Raw genomic sequence first — 24,763 nt, 5'->3', positions numbered from 1 at the left:
TTCAAGTCAAAAGCTTTGAGAATAACTGAGATATTTGACTTTATCAAAAACTTCTAAATTAAAAAGGGGCATAACTCTGTTAAAATTCAAACAGAGTTTTGGGGATTGTTTCTCCTGGTGTAGACTTTGATAGTAAATAACTATTTTAAGTTTCAAGTCAATAGCTTTGATAGTAACAGGGATATTTGACTTTATCAAAAACTTTAACCAACAGGGACGCAGATGTGATGCCGAGGTGAGTGCAACAGCTTTACTTTTTCTTTGAAAAGTCAAGCTAAAAAAGGAGTTGGATGGCTCTCAACAGTCCTTAGAATAATAACAAGAATGATCCACCGAGTTCATTCCTGACAAGTGTATGGTGCTGAAAATTTTTCACAAAAGCTTTCTTATAACCTTTCATAATCCTAGTATATGTTGACCCTAACTGTTCATCCCGAACATGGAATTAAACTCACCATATCATGAATTCAGTACCTTAGGAACTCCTATTAATGAACAATTAAGTAAAGGACAACCTCTCTTGTGTAGAACAGTCTGGACTCAGCATTAGTGTCCTAACCGTGTGAATAGCCAAGGTACCCTAAGTCTTATCTGTGACTGATTTCAACACGTAGCAGTTTTAATTATTGTTACTGTAACTTTGTATCTTTACAACATACCCAGTAATACTTTGGTGTACCATGTATATGTAGGGAAGCATATAAATAACCCCTAAAAAGGAGAGGTTATAAGATATGATATAGTGAAATGATGTGTTAATAGATTTATTTTATCTACTTGGTGGCTAAATACATTTTTGGTCATAAAATCAAAATTTATAAACACACAATTCAAAAATATATTCATCACCTATAAAGATCTTTTGAAAAAAATTGACTGAAAACATAAGATTCTTGAAAAATCATAAAGAAATTAAAGTAAAAACCAAAACCCTCTTTAGCAAGGCCAACCTTAAAAATAACTTTGTTTCCCCTCCCGCAACCCATGTCATTAAAGGCTAGGAATAGGCTGGTACAAACAGAAAATATCTTTCTGTTTAACTTAAAACTTTTAATGTGTGATACAAAATCAGTCTGTGCCTCCTGCATACGTGCACAATTTTTTTCCAGCCATAAACAGCTCTGTAATATAGGTTATTAAATTTGTATCTAGAAATATGCCTGAGTTTTCAGTTGAAATATTGCTCGACTTTAGCTCAATATTATTTCGCGAAAGAACGAGTGCATATTTCTCAATGCAAATCTAATAATCTTTTCATTACATATGCATCTATACTTAAGATTATTATAAAAATAATTCAAATTTATTATTAAGGATGAGCGAAATTGAAAATATTGCCATTAAAGAACTCTTAAACACGAGGCCAAAATATTTTGGGTAGGGGCATTTTTGTGAGAAGGTAGCAGAAGGGGAAACAAAAAATATTATATTCTAAGCCTTATACAGAACTTGTGAATAAAACAATACATGTGTTTAGTCTTCCTGCCTCAATAAAATATTAATTCCAACATGAAAAAAACCTGCAACAGAATATAACTGTGACTTAACTGAACAACAGGTACTTCCCTAATTAAGTCATCAAGAACCTAGCAATAAGTGACAGATGGTCAGATCCATATGCGTAATTTGGTAGACTTCCCATATCTTGCAGTTCATGATTAGACAACAAACCATATCGTGCGAGAAGACTCAGATGCCCTTCCTGAACTTCTGTAGTCTCCACTTCTCCTCTATAGAACCTTGTCATCCCTGACCTAACTCCATAAAACAAATAATCTACCGTACACGCTGCCTTACCATGATGTGTTGTAACTTCTCTATGTCTATAATTGAGTCTAGACAACCAGTGTTCATATACTGAGATCAGTCGGAGTTGATGCTGTAAGTAGCCACTGCCCTGAGTTTCCATAACTTGAATATCAACATTTTCACTGTTCCCGCCATTAGTGTCAGGTTGTGCACGTTGGCGAACAACATTACAATACTGACAGGTATCACTAATTCCAATTTCACTGGGAAAGAAATTTTTGTCTAGTGTAGCTGTCCCACGACCATATTTACCCTCCTGTTGTCCAGAGATCTCTCTAACCAATAGCCCCTCATACTGCAAATATCCCATAACTATGAGTTTATATATGTCACTGTGCGGTTCTGAATTAAAATCTCCACACATGATTATAGCCTGGTATGTGTCAGGATGGCTCCAAAGGTATGCACATTTATCAATTTCTGCCATCAGCACCATTAACTGAGCAAGTTTAACATCTCCTCGTCTGGGGTTAAATAACAAATGAGTGTTAGCTACAGTGAGAGTTTTGTGTGCTGGCAATGATGTTGTTCTGGGCCTGAGTCTCACAATCAGTCCAACATTATCCCTGTCTAGAACAATACCACCACTACTGTGACAATAAGGAACTTTAACAACTTGCACACAAGTGAATTTATGTTTCTTGAAGAAAGTTGCACAACCATCCAGTTTATCTCCTGTTCTCTTCATGTACACACCATCATATCCTAAGAAAGAGACAAGAAAACAAATTTTTGACCTGAAATTTAGGAAGTTTTCATCTGTGACATTATTGTGTAGTATGCTATATACAAAAGACAAAAATGTAGCACAGATATAATATCACTGCCTATGCATGCTAAACACAAGTGACAGAAATGCAGCACTGTCTTAAGTATGTTAAACACAAACAACAGAAATGCAGCACTGCCTTAAGTATGCTAAACACAAATGACAGAAATGCAGCACTGCTTAAATATGCTAAACACAAATGACAGAAATACAGCACTGCTTAAATATGCTAAACACAAATGACAGAAATGCAGCACTGCTTAAATATGCTGAACACAAATGACAGAAATGTAGCACTGCTTAAATATGCTAAACACAAATGAGCACTGCTTAAATATGCTAACACAAATGACAGAAATACTGCACTGTCTTAAGTATGTTAAACACAAACGACAGAAATGCAGCACTGCCTTAAGTATGCTAAACACAAATGACAGAAATGCAGCACTGTTTAAATATGCTAAACACAAATAACAGAAATGCAGCACTGCCTTAAGTATGCTAAACATAAATGCAGCACTGTTTAAATATGCTAAACACAAATGACAGAAATGCAGCACTGCCTTAAGTATGCTAAACATAAATGACAGAAATGCAGCACTGTTTAAATATGCTAAACACAAATAACAGAAATGCAGCACTGCCTTAAGTATGCTAAACATAAATGCAGCACTGTTTAAATATGCTAAACACAAATGACAGAAATGCAGCACTGCCTTAAGTATGCTAAACAAAAATGACAGAAATGTAGGACTACCTAAGAAAGCTAAATACAGATGACATAAATGTAGGACTGTCTAAGTATGCACAACATAAATGACTAAAATGCAGCACTTGCAACAGGAGGCACTTTTTTACAGGAAGATTTAACAAAATCAGTTGTGTATCGGGTATCATCAAATGTGTATCCACCATCCATTTCTACACTAGAATTAAATAAAGTATTTAAATACATTTACATGGTGCCAAATTTTCCAAGTGCAAAAAACCTTGATGTGAGAAAAGATATGTACATGAACCTATGTTCTGATATTTGAAAAATACATGTTTTATTCTAGTAACAAGCACAAGGTCTACATGTGCGGTACTGTTCAGGCTGTAGTACACTCACCTTGATTCTGTAGTTCAGGTAAGAAGAAGTTCTCATAATGATCACAGTTAACTTCCTGCAGACAAATAACCTGCAACAGAAGCACAACATTCTCATTTTACAATGGATGTACAACTCTTCTTTACATTTACCCTGCTAAATTTCTATAATGAACTTGTCCATCTTTCAATTTGGACTGTACCATTTACTGTTACAAGGGGTGCATACCAAAAAGATACTGACTGAATAGTGAACAGTGCTGACCATGATCAGACTGCATGGACGTGCAGGCTGATCTTGGTCTGCACTTGTCGCAAAGGCAGAATCAATTGCCGCCAGCAGGCTAAAGGTTAATAAATACTATGATTCATAAATATTTTCAATATTCAATAACCTTTTTGGAAATACAATTATCAATACTAACAGGTTATTAAACTTGTATGGAGAAATATGCACAAGTTCTGCAGCGAAAATACTGCATGACTTTAGGAGCACAATATCATTCCACGAAGGAATGAGTGCATATTTCTTGATATAAATCTAATTATCTTTTTATCATCTACACATACTATACTTTTAATTACAGTCAAAACTCAGTATCTCAAATTTCAAGGGACCGTGTTTTTTATTTCGAGATAACCAAAATTCGAGTTATGAGGAGAGACGTATATGGACGAAATAAGTACACATTACGAAAAGATTTAATAAAAAAACTGTTTCCTTGATGCCGTGTATACGCTGTCGGTACTTTACACATAAACGATTCCGTACAGAGTTTATCAAAGTTTTCAGTTTTTCGAAGAATAAAAATGATACTAACCTCAAATGTTTTTGAGGCAAGCTTCCTTTTTGTACCACGTTTCTCTCCCGGGGTACTGACATTCAATCTGACATTTTGAACGAATGATGCTTTCCCCTAAGAAGTTAATTTGTATACAACAACAACACCAACAACAACCTCTATTATCCTTATCAAATATCCCAACTGTTCAAACTAATTAATTCATTAGTTAAATTAAAAGCAATTTTTATTACGTCTCAAAAACAAATGACTGCTGATTAAAGAAATCTAAGGTTTACATCAAATAATTGTCATTATGGCACGTGCAAATAAGTATGACATCATCTCACTTTTGATAATCGCCGCACCTTTGATATGTCGGCATCGCAGCTTTCTTGTTAGGCAATAAACATGAACATTTGTTAAAAACCAACCACATTCAAAATGAAATGTGTGAAATTCTATTGTATATTTTTCTCACTTCGACTTACCGAGTTCACAATGCACTTGAATTTTATTGACGGGTCTGAAAATCTCTTTCGACACATCCGGAGTCTCGGTAAGTCAAATTTTGACGTAACCGAAGTTGAATTACATATATAAAGAAGGAAATTTGACGGGACTTGAACATTTCTTCGACTTAAGCGGAATTTCGAGGTAAGCGAGTTTGTTTGTTTGTTTGTTTGTTTTGGGTTTAACGCCGTTTTTCAACAGTATTTCAGTCATGTAACGGCGGGCAGTTAACCTAACCAGTTTTCCTGGATTCTGTACCAGTACAAACCTGTTCTCCGCAAGTAACTGCCAACTTCCCCACATGAATCAGAGGTGGAGGACTTATGATTTCAACACATGTCTTTATTGATGGTCTGAAATCATTTCGACCATCCGATCTCGAAGATCAATGCGACCAAGCGATCATAACGAAGACTTCCTTACCTACTGAGTTAAGCGGGCGGGTCGTAAGCGAGTTTGAGATACAGAGTTTCGACTGTATTATATAGATTATTTTAAAAAATTTCATTAGCCTGAGTAAAATTGAAAGTATCATCATGACGACTTGCATAAAACTGACATCACAAATGAGGTCACACACCCGGTATGAAACTTCAAATAAATGAGTACCGGTATGTAATAATAAACCTATACATGTCTAATTTTGGTTGAAATATATTCACCTGTAATTACTACATGAAAACGACATACAAGTGAAAGGAGTATAACCAAACAAAACAGTGCCACCTACTGGTTACGGAACTGCAGGTTTGAACTTTTGAGTAGCTGTCTAAAATTAGTGTTTTTTTTATTTTATTCAATGTATAAGAGTACGCCTAACTGCCTAACTGTGAGGCTATTATACCTTGTATGCGTCCCTAAACATGTCATATAAACCAAATGGCCAATCAGAATTTAGAAGACAAAATATGTCATGTTATATGGCCAATGAGGCCTAAATGTGCAACTAGCAGACAATACTGAAAGGTCTAGACAATGAAGCACCTAGGTGGAATGTTTTTAACCCAAACAAGAACTTTTTTGAGCAGGAGGAGTTGCTGTCATAGTGTACATGGCAACATCTGTTTGGTCTGCATCGACAGAGCCATGCTAGGTGTCACGCTTTGATGCTAAGAGGTCACTTGTCATAGCTATTATTTGCCAATACCAGGAGCTATTTAATTTTTTATAACTTATAAATTATAACTAAAAGATGCTTCATCAGTCATAAGTGGCATTTTCTTGTCATCCAAAAAAATACTTTTTTTTGTGAACCACTCCCTCTAGCAGAACAAAGGGATATCAGCAGCAGACTGCTGGTCTCCAGTATTGCATGGCTGAATGGACCCACACCAGGTTTGATGGCCTCATGATCAGGCAGACCCTTATAAACTGAATACAACAACAAGAGAGCCATGAAGGCCCTGTATCGCTCACCTGACCTATTGACCTAAAGATCATCAAGATTAACATTCTGACCAAGTTTCATAAAAGTATGGTCATAAATGTGATCTTAAAATGTTAACTAGCTTTTCCTTTTATTTGACCCGGTGCCCTAGTTTTTGACCCCACAAGACCCAGATTCAAACTTGACCTAAATTCATAAATGTGGCCTCTAGAGTATTAACAAGCTTTTCTTTGATTTGACCTAGTGACCTAGTTTTTGATCCCACCTGATCCAGATTTGGACTTGACCTATAGATCATCAAGATCAACATTCTGACCAAGTTTCATTAAGATATGGTCATAAATGTGGCCTCTAGAGTGTTAAAAAGCTTTTCCTTTGATTTGACCTGGTGACCTAGTTTTTCACCCCAGATAACCTAATATCGAACTCGTCCAAGATTTTATTGAGGGTAATATTCTGACCAAGTTTCATTAAGATTGGGCCAAAATTGTGACCTCTAGAGTGTTAAAAAGCTTTTCCTTTGATTTGACCTGGTGACCTAGTTTTGACCCCAGATGACCCAATATTGAACTCGTCCAAGATTTTATTGAGAGTAACATTCTGACCAAGTTTCATTAAGATTAGGCCAAAATTGTTGACCTCTAGAGTGTTAATAAGCTTTTCCTTTGATTTGACCTGGTGACCTAGTTTTTGACCTCAGATGACCCAATATCGAACTCGTCCAAGATTTTATTGAGAGTAACATTCTGACCAAGTTTCATTAAGATTGGGCCAAAATTGTGACCTCTAGAGTGTTAACAAGCTTTTCCTTTGATTTGACCTGGTGACCTAGTTTTTGACCCTAGATGACCCAATATCGAACTCATCCAAGATTTTATTGAGGTAACATTCTGACCAAGTTTCATTAAGATTGGGCCAAAATTGTGACCTCTAGAGTGTTAACAAACTTTTCCTTTGATCTGACCTGGTGACCTAGTTTTTGACCCCAGATGACCCAATATCGAACTCGTCCAAGATCTTATCGAGAGTAACATTCTGACCAAGTTTCATTAAGATTGGGCCAAAATTGTGACCTCTAGAGTGTTAACAAGCTTTTCCTTTGATTTGACCTGGTGACCTAGTTTTTGTGTTAACAGTCAAATTGTTGACGACGGACGGACGACGGTGGACGACACACACAGGGCGATCACAAAAGCTCACCTTTGTGCACTTAGTGCTCAGGTGAGCTAAACAAGAGGGCCAAGATGGCCCTGGGTCGCTCACCTGAGAAACACACCATAATACACCATAACAGTGTAAACATAGATCTAGTGATTGCATGGAAAAAAATATTCTGACCAAGTATCATTAAAATTGGAGCAAACACAAGTATTTCTTTTATTTGACCTAGTGACCTAGTTTTTGACCCTAGATGACCCATATTCAAACTCTACCTAGATTTTATCAAGGCAATAATTCTGACCAAATTTCATAAAGATCAATTGAAAAATACAGCCTCTATTGCATGCGCAAGGTTTTTCTTTGATTTGACCTAGTGACCTTATTTTTGACCCAAGATGACCCATATTCAAACTTGACCAAGATTTTATCAAGGCAATCATCCTGACTGAATTTCATGAAGATCAATTGAAAAATATAGCCTCTATCGCATACACAAGGTTCTTCTTTGATTTGACCTGATGACCTACTTTTTGACCCTAGATAACCCATATTCTAAGTTGACCTAGATTTCATCAAGGCAATCATTCTGACCAAAATTCATTAAAATAAATTGAACTAGATATTATCAAGATAAAAATTCTGACCAATTTTCATGAAGATCCATTGAAAAATATGGTCTCTAGAGAGGTCACAAGGTTTTTCTATTATTTGACCCATTGACCTAGTTTTCGAAGGTACGTGACCCTGTTTTAAACTTTACCTAGATATCATCAAGGTGAATATTCTCCCTAATTTTCATGAAGATCTCATGAAAAATATGGCCTCTAGAGAGGTCACAAGGTTTTTCTATTTTTATACCTACTGGCCTATTTTTTGACCGCATGTGACCCAGTTTCGAAACTGACCTACATATCATCAAGGTGAACTTTCAAATCAGTTTTCATGAAGATCCATTGAAAAATATGGCCTCTAGAGAGGTCAAAAGATTTTAATAATTTTAGATCTACTGACCTAGTTTTTGACCGCAGTTGACCCAGTTTCAAACTTGACCTAGATATCATCAAGATGAACATTCAGACCAACTTTCATACAGACCCCATGAAAAGTATGGCCTCTAGAGAGGTCACAACGTTTTTTTATTATTTGACCTACTGACCTAATTTTTTAAGACACGTGACCCAGTTTCAAACTTGACCTAGATATCATCAAGGTGAACATTCTGACCAATTTTTATGGAGATCCAATCAAAAGTATGGCCTCTAGAGAGGTCACAAGGTTTTTCTATTTTTAGACCTACTGACCTAGTTTTTTAACCGACATGACCTCTTTCAACTTGACCTTAGATATATCAAGATGAACATTCAGACCAATTTTCATACAGATCCAATGAAAAGTATGGCCTTAGTGAGGTCAAAAGGTTTTTCTATTTATTGACCTACTGACCTAGTTTTTGATGGCACGTGACCCACTTTCGAATTTGACCTAGATATCATCAAGATGAACATTCAGACCAACTTTCATACAGATCCCATGAAAAACATGGCCTCTACAGAGGTCACAAGGTTTTTCTATTATTTGACCTACTGACCTAGTTTTTGAAGGCACTTCACCCATTTTTGAATCTGACCTAGATATCATCAAGGTGAACATTCTGACCATTTTCATGAAGATCCATGAAAATCATGGCCTCTAGAGAGGTCACAAGGTTTTTCTATTTTTGACCTACTGACCTAGTTTTTGAACGCACTTACCCTGTTTCGAACTTGACCTTATATCATCAAGGTGAACATTCATGACCAATTTCATACAGATCCATGAAAATATTGGCCTTTAGAGAGGTCACAACGTTTTTCTATTTTTGACCTACTGACCTAGTTTTTGACGCACGTGAACCCGTTTCGAACTTGACCTAGATATCATCAAGGTGAACATTCTGACCACTTTCATGAAGATCTCATGAAAATATGGCCTTAGAGAGGTCACAAGGTTTTTCTATTTTTAGACCTACTGACCTAGTTTTTGATGGCACGTGACCCAGTTTCGAACTTGACCTAGATATCATCAAGGTGAACATTCTGCACCAATTTTCATGAAGATCTGAAATATATGGCCTCTAGAGAGGTCAAAAGGTTTTTTATTTTAGACCTACGACCTAGTTTTTGGACCGGGCAGTTGACCCAGTTTCAACCTTGACCTAGATATCATCAAGATGAACATTCAGACCAATTTCATAAGATCTTAGAAAATATGGCCTCTAGAGTGGTCAAAAGGTTTTTCTATTTTTAGACCTACTGACCTAGTTTTTGATGGCACATGACCCAGTTTCGAACTTGACCTAGATATCATCAAGATGAACATTCTGACCAACTTTCATAAAGATTCCATGAAAAATGTGACCTCTAGAGTGGTCACAAGCAAAAGTTTACGGACGGACGCACAGACGCACGCACGGAAGGATGACGGACGACGGACACCGTGCGATCACAAAAGCTCACCTTGTCACTTTGTGACAGGTGAGCTAAAAATGAAACAAGGAGCTGCGTTCAATAAACGCTTGATGCCCCCAGTGGCATCCTTGTCAATAGATTTTGCACCCAAGTCCAAAACGAGGTCAAGGTCAAACTGAGGTCAGGTGATGTTTGAAGATGAGGAATGGTCACAGTTTACGTCTGTATTAGTATCAATTCATTCTTGTAAGGGGTATTGATGCTAGACGAAACGGTCCCATTTGGTTAACCAAGAGATTGCCCATATAAAGCAACCTAAGTTCAAAATGAGTTCAAGGTCAAACTGAGGTCAGGTGATGTCTGAAGATGAGGAATGGTCACAGATTACAAATCTGCATTAGTATCAAGTCATTCTAGTAAGGGGTACTGATGCTAGACGAAACGGTCCCATTTGGTTAACCTCGTACGGACTGACGGATGAACGAACGGATGGACAGGACAATCACTATATGCTATGCCTCCCGCATCAGTAGATGCTGGGGGCATAAAAATACTAATATTAGACAGCAGTTATAAATGTACAACAATTTTTAATATATTACATCAGGACTGTGGTATCTCAGCTCCTTCAGCAATTGCTTCTTGCGATATTTCCAATCCAAGACTTTGTGTGGACTGTTGTAATACATGTTGTAGTTGTCTTCCAACAGGTTCTGTGCCAAAACATTGTAACTCATTACAGTGAACTCAAATCCTCTGTGCCAGGAAGGGTGACGCAGGTACTGCTGGCCAACTTCAGTGTACTCCCATTGTCTTGGATAGTAACCCTTCCTATCTGAATGCCTATCTGAATAAAGACAGAAACATTTGTATAATCACAATTACAAATCTTTTTTTTGTGTTTTTTGTTGCACCAACACAATTACCTGGGTATAGGTCATATGGCGACTTTCCAGCTTTGATGGTGGAGGAAGACCCCAGGTGCCCCTCCATGCATTATTTCATCACGAGCGGGCACCTGGTAGAACCACCGACCTTCCGCAAGCCAGCTGGATGGCTTCCTCACATGAAGAATTCAATGGCCTGAGTGAAGCTCGAACCCACATTGGTGAGGGGCAAGTGATTGGAAGTCAGCGACCTTAACCACTCGGCCACGGAGGCCCCACAATTACAAATCTTATAGGGTCATAGTCATACAGGCAGGACCTTAAAGGGAAAGGCAACATTTTTCTAATGTAAATTCTATCTGCTAGGACTTCTTAAATCATTTAAAGAAGTGAAAGAAGTTTTAACATTGTCTTAAAAATGAGAAAGTTATGTATAACTTTAACCAGAATTTTCAAAGTCCAAAAGGGGGCATAATTTGCCCAAAATACATGTCAGAGTTATGGGTCTTGACCCAGTGAGGTTGGTAATTGATCTAGAAAAAGAAAAAGAAAGTTTCAAATCTATATGCCTTTTAGAAATAGCTGTATGTACTTGCACGCAAAACTTTAACCAGAATTTTCTAAGTCCAAAAGGGGGCATATTTGGCCAAAATGAAGGTCAGAGTTATGGGACTTGCTGCTATCAACTAGTTTTATAACCCCGAAGACACACGTGAAGTTTCAAATCAATATCTGCATTAATTTTGGAGATAATAACTTGCATGTAAAACTTTAACCAAAATTTTCTAAGTCTAAAAGGGGGCATAATTTGCTCAAAAAACATGTCAGAGTTATGGAACTTGACCCAGTGAGGTTGGTAATTGATCTAGAAAAAGAAAAAATAAGTTTAAAATCTATATGCCTTTTAGAAATAGCTGTATGTACTTGCACGCAAAACTTTAACCAGAATTTTCTAAGTCCAAAAGGGGCATATTTGGCCAAAATGAAGGTCAGAGTTATGGGACTTGCTGCTATCAACTAGTTTTTAACCCGAAGACACATGTGAAGTTTCAAATCAATATCTGCATTAGTTTTGGAGATAATAACTTGCATATAAAACTTTAACCAAAATTGTCTAAGTCCAAAAGGGGCATAATTTGCTCAAAATACATGTCGAGTTATGGGTCTTGACCCAGTGAGGTTGTAATGATCTAGAAAAAGAAAAAAAGTTTCAAATCTATATGCCTTTTAGAAATAGCTGTATGTACTTGCACGCAAAACTTTAACCAGAATTTTCTAAGTCCAAAAGGGGGCATAATTGCCAAAATGAAAGTCAGAGTTATGGACTTGCTGCTATCAACTAGTTTTAACCCGAAGACACAAGTGAAGTTTCAATCAATATCTGCATTAGTATTTGGAGACAGTAACTTGCATGTAAAACTTTAACCAAAATTTTCTAAGTCCTAAAGGTGGCATAATTTGCTCAAATACATGTCAGAGTTATGGTCTTGACCCAAGAGGTTGATAATTGCCCTAGAAAAAGGAAAAATAAGTTTCAAAGCTATATGCCTTTAATTGATGGCTGTATGTACTTGCATGCAAAAACTAAACCAAGGTGTGACGCCGACGCCAGGGTGAGTAGAATAGCTTAGACTATTCTTCGAATAGTCGAGCTAAAAATGACATCACACTAAACTTGCTACCTCCATTATCAGCCATTTTCTTAAATTTCAAATTGCCAGATCTCTTTCAATAGTGGTTTAATTTTAAAAAAAAAATTTCAATGATTGTGTTTCAGGATGGCCTTCATACAAAATTCACTTATAATCAGGCATTCTTTGTTCTTTTAAAGTTATATTTCCACAGTTTGGGTGAAATTTTTCAACATGTTCATTTCCACTAAGTTTGGCATAGAATGTATACATGACACTGAAAAATGATAAGTGGGTGGAAATAAAAGTTAGATATTGGTAAAAATGCAAGAATGTAAATCTTCTGCATTTTTTTGAAAGTGTTGCAACTTGCAACTGTTGACTACCATCTGCACAATATATTTGGTTATTTGTAAGAACATCTTGCAAAAACCTTATATCAATAAGTTTGTACCACTAGTCACTCTCAGAATACTCACTTTTTACAGATTTTTGAGAGAAATTATTTATGTCTAAAATGTGTAGGTTAGTCCCTTTAAGCCTTGTTGCAGCATGCTGCCATAAAGAGTTTTCAGGGTTATTTTTACAGACTCTTAGAAAAAACAAGGAACTGTGTTTTCAAAACGCAAAATCATAGGACTAAAAATGTTGTTTATTAAGGTTTTAAGTTTGAAGGTGAAGGTCACATCAGGGTCAAGGTCATTTATACATAGATCAGTTTGACAGTCTTGCCACAAGGATTGTTGAGTATGAGTATGTACTTAATCTGGTTTGTACAGATGGACATACAGTTCAATTGTTATATGCCCTAGGGCATAAAAAACACAGGCTATTTCCTGGTGTGACTAAAAGTAGATATGTCAATGTCTTAAAAGGTCTTCTTTACAATTTGCATCAAATGTAAGAGACTTGCAAATGGAGAGTTCTGATATAGCTGACAAGTTGGCCTTAGTATTTGACTGTTAATGATACTCTAAAAAAAGTACAATTTTTTAGACCTACATGAAATATAAACACCTTCAATTAGACTACATTTGTATATGTACACTATTTACCTTGTAATTAAAAATAAATTATGCAGACAAAATGTGGAATACAAGATTAAGGTCTGAATGCATTAATTTTATCTAAATCTACTAGTTTACGGCTACATTTGTCCTACATCAGGGTTCAAAACTGTAAAATATATTATGTAAAAGCCATTTATCTAATTTTCCACTTATGTATCACTAACTTGTAACAAAGTTACACAGCTACGTTTCAGATATAAAAATAACCATAAAATTTACAAATGAACATGATAAATGGTGACAAAGGTTCACAACATCTCTTGTTTCAATGGAGATACACACTATCTGTTGCAACTTACCATCCATTCTAGAAGTGTTTCTATGTGAGAACACATCTGGTTCCCAGGCTAATCCTGTGTATACTGCGTGTCCCCTATCACTGGTATCCTGGACTGGTTTCCTGTTCCTATGGTAGACTGGTACTCTCTTACTATAAGATACAGGGCCAACGTCTACATAAGGGGCATTTTGCTGTAACATAATTGCTTCAGAAACACTAGCTGGGGCAACATTCATGTAAACTTTTTTCAGCCTGGTTTCTTCAGTAATACAGCTTTGATTTACTAAATCAGTCAATGTTTCTCGCACAATGTTTCTAGTAGGTGAAGGGCAGTCCTTTCGTGATTTCTTGATTGCATGGCTTGGCCTGGTATTCTGATCTCTGCATGAAGTTTGCTTTATTTCTTCTTTTTTCTTGGAACGCACTGATCTCGGAATCATTAAATGGTCAGACTTTTTCATTTTCCTATATTAAAAGAAGAAAAGAAATATATTATTTTACATTATGACAGCAAAATTATACTTAATATTTTCCATACTTTCAATAAAGATGAAAACTATTTTATAACTAACTAGACCACAGTTAAATCAAACTCCCGACGAGACTGCCTCCCGAATCAGTGCATTAACCCTTAGTCTGCTGGCGGCAAGTGATTTTGCCTATGCAACCAGTGCAGACCAAGATCAGCCTGCACATCCCTGCAGGCTCATCATGGTCTTCACTGTTTGCCATTCAGTCAGTATCTTTTTGGTAAGCACCCCTTTTAACAGTTAATGGTACTGTCCAAGTTGAAAGAGGGACAAGTTCATTATAGAAATTTAGCAGGGTAAGGGTTAATTGCTGCAGTGACATTAGCTTGTTTCATCTGCCATCTCAGATGAGCTTCCCCTCATAGATGACCTCCTTTCAGGCATACAGACACTAAATAGCCTGAGCACCTATCAAACAAGAGCTGTCCGTAAGACAGCCAAGCTCGACTATTCGAAATATTGTCACAGAAGCAGGAAATTATTACCCAAAATGTTAAATATCAAAAGAGTTTTAAGTTCGAAACGGGACATAATTTGACTAAAATGCATATCAGAGTTATGGGACTTGATGCTATCAACTAGTTTAATAACCCCGAAGAAACATGTTAAGTTTCAATTCCATATCTGCATTAGTTTTGGAGATAGTAACTTGCATGTAAAACTTTAACCAGAATTTTCTAAGTCCAAAAGGGGCATAATTTGCTCAAAATACATGTTAAGAGTTATGGAACTTGACCCAGTGAGGTTGGTAACTGACCTAGAAAAAGAATAAATAAGTTTCAAAGCTATATGCCTTTTGGTAATAGCTGTATGTACTTGCACGCAAAACTTTAACCAGGATTTTCTAAGTCCAAAAGGGGGCATAATTTGCCCAAAATACAAGTCAGAGTTATGGGACTTGATTCTATCAACTAGTTTTATAACCCCGAAGACACATGTGAAGTTTCAATTTAATATCTGCATTAGTTTTGGAGATAGTAACTTGCATGTAAAACTTTAACCAGGATTTTCTAAGTCCAAAAGGGGGCATAATTTGCTCAAAATACATGTCAGAGTTATGGGACTTGGCCCAGTGAGGTAGGTAATTGATCTAGAAAAAGAAAAAATAAGTTTCAAATCAATATGCCTTTTAGTAATAGCTGTATGTACTTGCACGCAAAACTTTAACCAGAATTTTCTAAGTCCAAAAGGGGGCATAATTTGGCCAAAATACATGTCAGAGTTATGGGACTTGACCCAGTGAGGTAGGTAATTGATCTAGAAAAAGAAAAAATAAGTTTCAAATCTATATGCCTTTTAGTAATAGCTGTATGTACTTGCACGCAAAACTTTAACCAAAATTTTCTAAGTACAAAAGGGGCATAATTTGGCCAAAATGAAGGTCAGAGTTATGGGACTTGGTGCTATCAACTAGTTTTTATAACCCCGAAGACACATGTGAAGTTTCAATTCAATATCTGCATTAGTTTTGGAGATAGTAACTTGCATGTAAAACTTTAACCAGAATTTTCTAAGTCCAAAAGGGGGCATAATTTGCTCAAAATACATGTTAGAGTTATGGAACTTGACCCAGTGAGGTTGGTAATTGACCTAGAAAAAGAATAAATAAGTTTCAAAGCTATATGCCTTTAAATGATAGCTGTATGTACTTGCATGCAAAAACTTAACCAAGGTGTGACGCCGACGCCGACGCCGACGCCGACGCCAGGGTGAGTAGAATAGCTAGACTATTCTTCGAATAGTCGAGCTAAAAATGGTAGTCGCATAATGGCGGATTCAAATAGTTCTCAGTTTTTTTTGCTGTAAGAAGGATTTTTCCTTGAAATCATTGCTATATATTGGTTGAAATCATATTGCATGCCTATACTTGACATACTGGTAGCATTTGCATGTTGAAAAAAGACTCCAAACTGATTTAACATGTGAAATTTATTCATACACCCCTACCCTAAATTGTAATTGTCATTTCAGTGTAAAAATTACGGTGTGTCCGTTTGACCAGAAATATTTTTCTTGCATCAAACATGACCCATACTTTTCTTTGGATATTTTTACAGTATAAATGTTGCTCTACAAGAAAATGTAAGTTAAAGAAATTTAAAATGGGTCTAGGTGTGTATTGCAGCATTGTGAAAACTTGTCATTTTATATAGAATATATAGTGGTGGCTATTTAGTGTGTTATAACCTTCACCATTTCATTTGTCAGTAAGTTGACTCTTCTGAACAAAGAGTAGAAAAGGAAATCAGAAGCAGGAAACACTCGGAACAAAATCAACTTGGAAGTCAACTGCTGAGCTATTTGTCTAAATGATCAAAAATGTTCATAATTGTACTATAGTGCACACCTAAGATGTACACCTTTCAAAAGCTGGAAGTGACTATAGGTATGTAGCTTTCAATACCAGACTACACACGCTATATAGCTTTTAATATCAGTATACTCATAAATATGAAAAGGGGCCAAGCATCCCCATTTGAACAAAATTAAGAAGAGACCTACAATGATGCAATAGACCAAGTTTCATTAAAATCCATCTAGTGGTTCATCTGAAGAAGTCATTTAAAGGTACTTCTACATAATTTTGACAATTCGAGAAACAGTCCTTGATAACTTAACAGGAGCTCTCCTGACAAATATTTCAGCAGTACTTTAAATTATAAAAAAATTCAAAAAGCCTTTACTCCTAAAGCAGGCAGGAAACAGCCATGTCCTGATAATGTGCCGAAGTTCTCTTAATATTATTAGTTTGGGCCTGATCCTTTGAAATCTGTTGGAGAAGTCACCTATTTAAGCTTTATATATGTACTTGGCAATATACAGCATTCTGTAAAATTTCAAAGGGCCATAACTCCCACATCAGGCAGGGTACATTCATGTCCTGACAATATGCCCGAGGTCACTTCATAATGATAAATTTCTATGTTTGGGCTAAAACCCTTGAAAACAATAGGAGGGGCTATCAAGGCTTATATCAGAATTGCTTAATATACAGCATTCAAAAGGCCATAACTCCTAAAATGATACATTCATGTTAAGAAGTTAAGTACATGTTCACTTTATAGTGATACATTTCTTTCAATTTGAGCCAAATCCCATGAAATTGCAGGTGTTATCTAAATATATGGACAAAGATTTGGAGATGGACTGACGGACAGACAGACAATGTATATGCAGCATAAGTCCTTTCTCCCCTCCCCCTGAAAATATAAGGGGAAAATAAAAAGGGGCATAATTTTGACAAAATAAAAGCTAAAGGTATGATACTTGCTCTGTGAGGTTATCTCATATCAAAGAGCTGTAAAATATTTTATACTTCTTAGCTCAATATCAAATGGCAAAGAAATGTCCCGAGTTGGAAAGCATTTGGCCAAGTAATGTCTGAGAAACTGGCTTTCAGCAGGGTTCTCAGAAACGCAAATTTGACATCCCCGTAAGCATAACTGGTCCCAGTATACGTGTGTTTAATGAAGTTTGAGAGTATCAGGACCCAAGTTTCTGCAGTGGGATGCTAGCTCTAACTCCATAATCAATTGTTTACAAACACATGCGAATACACACGGGTTAACTCAGTAAATTCCAGAGGGCATTATTAGTGGGCGGAGTTACTTGCTTGTCACTGATAGTCATATACAGCCAATCACCCTTGCTAGTTTGCACCATTGGCATTCGGCACATTTGTTTGGTCAATAAAGGTACTATTATATGATAACAAGAGGGTCATGATGACCCTGGATCGCTCACCTGAGTAATATGAGCTACATGTTTCAAATGTCAAACTGATGATAAAATATTAAGAAAGTCAGTACTAATCACATTCATGATCAATGAAATTCAGTTACGATTTGTGTGCAAAACTGTGTATGTCATCAAAATTTCAAGGCTGTATCTTAAAAAACAAGAAAGTAAGTCAGTAGGTCAGGGTCACAATCAAGTGACATCATATTACTTGGGGTCATCAGGTAATTATAATTAAACAGTCTTGGAAATAGGATCAGATGATTTTTTAAGTATTTTTCCTATATAACTCACATAATAACTAAGTGACCCCAGGGCGGGGCCTCTTTTAACCCCAGGGGCATAATTTGAACAATTTTGGTAGAGGACTACTAGATAATGCATCATACCAAACATCAAAAGCCTAGGTCGTATGGTTTCAGACAAGAAGATTTTTAAAGCTTTTTCCTATATAAGTCTATATAAAACTTGGGACCCCTAGGGCAGGGCCTCTTTTCACTCAAGGGGTACAATTTGAACAATTTTGGTTGAGGACCATAAGACAATGCTACAAACTAAATTTCAAAGGTCTAAGTATTGTGGTTTCAGACAAGAAAATTTTTAAACTTTTTTTCCTATATAAGTCTATGTAAAACTTGGGACCCCCGGGGCGGGGCCAAATTTGACCCTAGGGGGATAATTTGAACAATCTTGGTAGAGGACCACTAGATGATGCTACATACCAAATATCAAAGCCTTAAGCCATGTGGTTTTGTACAAGAAGATTTTTAAAGTTTTTCCTTTCGGTTGCCATGGCAACCAGAGTTCTGCATGGAATTCAATTCTTTGAACAATTTTGAAAGGGGACCACCCAAGGATCATTCCTGTGAAGTTTGGTGTAATTCTGCCCAGTGGTTTTCAAGAGGAAGATTTTTTTTAGAAATTGTTGATGCACGACGCACGACGGACATCAAGCGGTCACAATAGCTCACCTTGTCACTTTGTGACAGGTGAGCTAAAAATAAATTCTAAGTCCACAAAAAAATCCTCACCAGGTACAGGTTTGTCAAAATACACCTAAAAATTGGAGGTAACATCCATGTTATACAACAGAAAAGTGGTCTCGGTTTTTCCCTACGGCCAATAATAAAAAAGTTTCAAAATAAGTTATTTATAGTAATATAAAAGGGAAGTAATTCAAAATAATTTTTTTGTAAGTGAACAAAAAAGGGATCTGCCAAATAAAAACAAGAGCACTGCAATGCAGAGCAATATACACAAAGCAGTCATATATGACCTTTGACCCCTAAGTGTGACCTTGACCTTGAAGCGAGTCGTCCGAAACATGCGTTCTGCACGTCGTCTCGGTGTGGTGAACATTTGTGTCAAGTTTCTCTGAAATCCTTCAAGGGGTACAAGAGTTACAGAGCTGACACGAAATTGCTAATGGACGGACGGACAGACGGACACTGGAGGTATAACATAATACGTCCCTTCGGATGTATAAAAAATACTAATTTACAGAAATTACTTAATTTGTTTTTATTGTTTCTTTTATTGTATTGTACCTTTTAAGTTTAAAAGGTTGGTGTGTGTTGGAACTTAATGCTGTTTGGTCAGAGTTTTTCAAGCTATTCATGGTATGGAATGCAGGGTTTCCACTGGCCCTAATTTTTTTGGACACAAAATATTGAAGTCAGTGATGCATTGGGGGAGGTTCAGGGGGAGTATTCTCTAACACACTGCACATGTTGCAACAATTTGTCATTTTTATAGTTTATTTCATCATTCAATATTTCTTAACTTCTACTGGGGGTCAGGGGAGAGCCCCCCCCCCCCCCCTGGAAAATTATGAAATACAGGTAGGAAATGGTGGCCTCTGGTGCATTTCTGGGTCTAAATTTTGAGAAAATATTATTCCTTTGCCAAAATAGTAGTGTGCATCTTTGGTGAGTATAGGTCACTTCTCAGCTAACTGGTGGTGGGGAATGAGCACTTAGGCCAGGCCCTGGAATTATATTTCAAATAAAAGTGCTTTATAAATCAAAGAAACATTCTGATGCAAGATAAGAGTCTAATAGAGATATATATGTTTTTGTATTTTGCATTTTGACAATTTTGTTTTAAAATTAAAAATACATTTGCATAGTTAGGTTTTCTCTGAATGACCAAAATTATTCGGAAATTAGGGTCGCGAAAATGTGATTTTCATTTCTTTGACGATAACAACTAGTAACTTCCTCGCCAAATTACTTCAATCAACAATGACATATGTAAAAACGGAGCTAAATAATTTTGCCGATAAAATACGTCACGCATTCTACATCCAAAGCTGTCATTGGTTTATCGCATGTGTAAATTAAAGTCCATGAGCGAGAGGCACATGGCAGCGTTTGAATATACAATCATGTAATGGATGTCGAATCGCTAATCCCTGGTTGATGACACGCTGTGTATAATAATAATAATAACGACTTTATTTTGAGAGGCTAGTACACATTTGGGTGTGCCCAATCTTCCATGTGGGCCTCATGACATTTAACAATATTATAATACATTGTATATACAAGTGTACATTATAAAATATTCTACTACATGAATGACAAATAAACATGCAATTATTTTAAGAAAACACAAATCGAGGGCTCAGAGCGAAACTAGTCTATCTGCTTCTATTTCTATATATATTTAGACTAGTTTCGCTCTGAGCCCTCGAAATACTGAATTTACAAGGAATTCAACATCCACCAGAAAACTTCCAGGACAGGTAGAGCTTCCAGGACAGGTAGAGTTTCTTAAAGGAAATTAATGATTCTGCAGTTCGAATCTGAAGGGGAATTTCATTCCAAATTTTAGGTCCTGAATAATAATTCCAGATTAGGTTTTGGAACATTTAAGAATTTATTGTTAAAGGATCGTAATGACTTATTTTGAGAGTATGTAAACTTTACTTTCAGATAATCAGGGCTCAACCCATTTAAAGATTTATACATCAAAACTGCTTTTTTGTAGTCAATTCAGTCATGGAATTTCATCCAGTTGAGCTCCTTGAATAGTTCTTCTGATGGTGCATCGAATGGTTGATCCAGGTTATTGATATGTGCAGCACGTTTTTGAAATTTAAGTATTTTATCAAGCAAGCTTTGACTACAAGCTTCCCAAATTGTACAGCAGTAATCAATATGAGGAAGTATATAGGCATTGAAGAACAGTTTCCTTGAATGTATATTTAGGAATTTTCTAATGCTTAGAAGAAGGAAAAGTAAAGAATTACATTTTTTTGAGTGTATGTTCAATTCCAGTTTAGATGTGGATCTATATATACTCCAAGGAGTTTTTCTTCATATGTTTCTTCTAATTCCTGATTATTCAAGTACAGTTTATATTCATCGGTTTCGGGCTGATCTTTTACCTCAAGAAATTTTTTTTTTAAATATACATGAAAATATGCATTCTGGTGCTTTCTGAGGCCATTAATATGAATTTCAGGTCCACCCTTTTTTGCCTTGCTTTAACACATTCTATATGGAAAACACATGATTTTTTTGTTTAATTTTATTTCATGACAGATCTACAAGAAAATTTAGTTTTCTAAAAAACAAATAAAAAAAATAATGTGATTTTGTCAGTGAAACTGTTTTGAGTTTTTATTACAGCCATGATATGAAATGTATCTATGAACCTAAATGTTTAATACAAAAACGTCTCACTGATCTACATATTCTACTTTCGATCTGAAATGTACTTTCGGTTTGAACCTGCACCGGAAAAACCGTTGCGTATACAACTTACTTCCTACATAGCTTGCAGAAAGCAAAACTAGGTCCATTGTCTGCTTTTCTAAGCCAAGAAAATTCCAGTTCCCACGCGTTGTTATATTTTGATGAATAATTCTTCTTTTTTTCTGGCATCTTCTTGTTGTTTTTTTTAGTGTCGGTCAAGGTCAAGTGCGCGAATGGTTCTAATACTTTTCAGACAACGTCCACGAATAGCATAAATAGTAACCAGTCAGTCAATATCGATGATTTACGTAACTGGCTCGTAGTCATACGGAAATTAACGCATCAATTTGATTGGTACAATCTCTCTCGGGAAGCTTCGGTTAAAGCAAAAACTGGCCAGAACCAGTTTCGGGAGGTCCGTTACGTATCAGTACATTGACCTCAAATGACACTTGACATGTGTTTTCTGTTTATTGTTGTCTCATTCTGTCTTAAAATAACGATGCCAAATGGCAAATTAGAGAAAATAAGTGGTCCACAAATTTTTTGGTCTGATTTTTTTAGAAAGCGTGAGAAAATGCTCCAAATTCGCTAAGTCGTGATCAAACCTTGAATTTGTGAGTATCACGATTCAAGCGTCAGACTTGACTGGTATGCTTTAGTAAATTTATGAATCTCTTACTGAATTAAATACATGTGTAATGGTGGGCAAAATCCGCATATAATAAATTATAAACATCTCTGAAGCTTACTTTCTTTTAGCTAAGCATTTTTAGTCTGTTAACTCATGCTTTGTTTTAAGTACTGGCCATTTAGGCAATATCCGGTCTTTGTCCCCGGGGGGACGATAAAATTTTACAATTGATGACTGTCGCAGCCAAATAATGATCAGGGTCACACAGGCGCTTGGAAGTGAGCTAAATATAGAATAGCCTATCAGGTATGGGCAAGTACCGCATCAATGAATGAGGCGCTATAAAGGTATGAGTACCACAGTTTACTACATATATGCATAACATGTATGCATGCGCCTTTTGTTATTTAATACAATCGATTGAATTATTTGAGTACATTTTTTACGATTTTCCATGATATTATGAAACGCACTTCATTCCGTCAAACTCACAAGGGATGTTGCATCATAACATTCACCTTCATTCCGTAAATATGTTTAGTCATGCTACTGTATATATATAATCCGGTCTTTGTCCCCGGGGACGTTGTCTCGCCGTATATTAGCTGTTCATTCCGTCAACCGAGCATGTTTCAAACAAAATTAAAATGTGTATTTACGGAATGAATAGCAATAACACAGTGAGACAACGTCCAAACAACATTATAAACTTTGTTTCAGAAATTTTCGCCGCTATATATATAATCCGGTCTTTGTCCCCGGGGACGTTGCCTCGCCGTATATTAGCTCTTCATTTCGTCAACCAAGCATGTTTGACACAAACATAAAATGTGTATTCACGGAATGATAGCAACATGACAGTGAGATAACATCCCGGCAGTATTTCGTAAAAAATGACGTGTTTTATAGAATGAATAAATCAATATAAACGTTGTAGCATCGAGACCCCCGAAGAAAACCCTCTTCCGGGGGAAACCTCCCCCTCAACAGGCATTATAACGTTTGTTTTAGTCATGCTACTGTATATATATAATCCGGTCTTCGTCCCCGGGGACGTTGCCTCGCTGTATATTAGCTCTTCATTCCATCAACCAAGCATGCTTCAAACAAACTTAAAATGTGTATTCACGGAATGAATAGCAACATAACAGTGAGATAGCATCCCCGACAGTATATCGTAAAGAATGGCGTTTTTTATAGAATTAATAGTTAAATATAAACGTTAGTGACAATGTCCCCGGGGAAGTTGCCTCAATCACTTTTAATTGATCTTCATTCCATCTGAATGCATTTTAAGACACTTGCCCCAAAAGAATGCCAAGCCCCATTTTCTGTAGCATGGTAGCCCCCAGAAGAAAACCCTCTTCCGGGGGAAACTTCCCCCTCAACAGGCATTATAACGTTTGTTTTAGTCATGCTACTGTATATATATAATCCGGTCTTTGTCCCCGGGGACGTTGCCTCGCCGTATATTAGCTCTTCATTCCGTCAACCGAGCATGTTTCAAACAAACTTAAAATGTGTATTTACGGAATTAATAGCAATAACAGTGAGACAACGTCCCAGACAACATTATAAACTTTGTTTCAGAAATTCTCGCCGCTATATATATAATCCGGTCTTTGTCCCCGAAGACGTTGACCGGATTATATATAATATTACACTACACGTACATGTGATAAACAAACTATGATGCCTGTCAAGAGTGATTTTTCCGTATAGCAATCATTGAATGTTATTTAACACGTTAATCTTCTAGGAATGCATGACGATTGTATTTTGATAACAAATGTTCATTGCGTGAAACTCATATCCCTTCGAATGCCCCTTGAGGACATTTCACACATATATATTTAGAGGTAGGTCAAGGGCAATCAAGCGCTTGAATGATCATGATCAATATGTTACGGGCATTGTCCCCTAGGGGACAAAGACCGGATAATGCCGCCATTTACAATTGAAGCCATGCTGCTATAACGAAACTAAAATATATTTAACTACTTTGTCCAGATTTTTTTATCCATGTATTAGACAACTTTCTCGAAACCTCGCGAAAAATGGTGTCAAACTGAAAATATGAAATACACTTCAGGAAAATAAAAACAATGAGTACTTTGCACTAATGGCAGTAAAGTTCTTCCTGTTGTTCTATTTATAAGTTTGCTTCCAAACATCTATCAGTAGAGAAAGAAGGAAAAGTTTATAAAAATTGGAGTAACTTCCTTTGTTATAGAATTTAAATTGGTCGAAATTTAATTACCTATCTAAATTAATTTTCAGAGATAAAATTGTAATAAAGGTTAACATGATATTCCATCTGTAAGTTCGAGCATTT

At 36.3% G+C, this 24,763-nt stretch overlaps 1 protein-coding gene across 4 annotated transcripts; it reads right to left on the bottom strand.

Moving 5' to 3' along the window:
* Positions 1 to 748: 748 nt before the first annotated feature.
* Positions 749 to 24,685, bottom strand: LOC123531294 (protein angel homolog 2-like). 4 transcript variants are annotated; one of them, XM_045312131.2, is made up of 6 exons: positions 24,542 to 24,685; positions 13,845 to 14,290; positions 10,560 to 10,804; positions 4,489 to 4,584; positions 3,690 to 3,759; positions 749 to 2,514 (listed from the first exon to the last, which is right to left on the bottom strand). In XM_045312131.2, the coding sequence occupies exons 2-6, from the start codon at positions 14,284 to 14,286 to the stop codon at positions 1,571 to 1,573; spliced, it is 1,797 nt and encodes a 598-aa protein (XP_045168066.2). In that variant the 5' UTR covers positions 14,287 to 14,290; positions 24,542 to 24,685; the 3' UTR covers positions 749 to 1,570. The 4 variants fall into 4 exon arrangements, with proteins under 4 accessions (XP_045168066.2, XP_045168075.2, XP_045168057.2 ...); XM_045312140.2 differs by lacking the exon at positions 24,542 to 24,685 and adding an exon at positions 22,547 to 22,694; XM_045312122.2 differs by lacking the exon at positions 24,542 to 24,685 and adding an exon at positions 21,865 to 22,290.
* Positions 24,686 to 24,763: the final 78 nt, after the last annotated feature.

The sequence above is a fragment of the Mercenaria mercenaria genome, chromosome 1 (assembly GCF_021730395.1).
Source record: "Mercenaria mercenaria strain notata chromosome 1, MADL_Memer_1, whole genome shotgun sequence".
Lineage (NCBI taxonomy): Eukaryota > Metazoa > Mollusca > Bivalvia > Venerida > Veneridae > Mercenaria > Mercenaria mercenaria.
The sequence above is the reverse complement of the archived record's forward strand: the minus strand, read 5'-3'. Positions and strand labels throughout refer to the sequence as shown.

Excerpts from the sequence above, each read along its gene's own strand:
- LOC123531294 (XM_045312122.2), bottom strand. The coding sequence starts at position 21,983 with ATGCCAGAAAAAAAGAAGAATTATTCATCAAAATATAACAACGCGTGG. Across the intron at positions 14,291-21,864 it reads TTCTGCAAGCTATGTAGGAA|GAAAATGAAAAAGTCTGACC; the intron begins GTAAGTTGTATA and ends CTTTTAATATAG. Across the intron at positions 4,585-10,559 it reads TGAGATACCACAGTCCTGAT|GGGAAAGCATCATTCGTTCA; the intron begins GTAATATATTAA and ends TTAACTTCTTAG.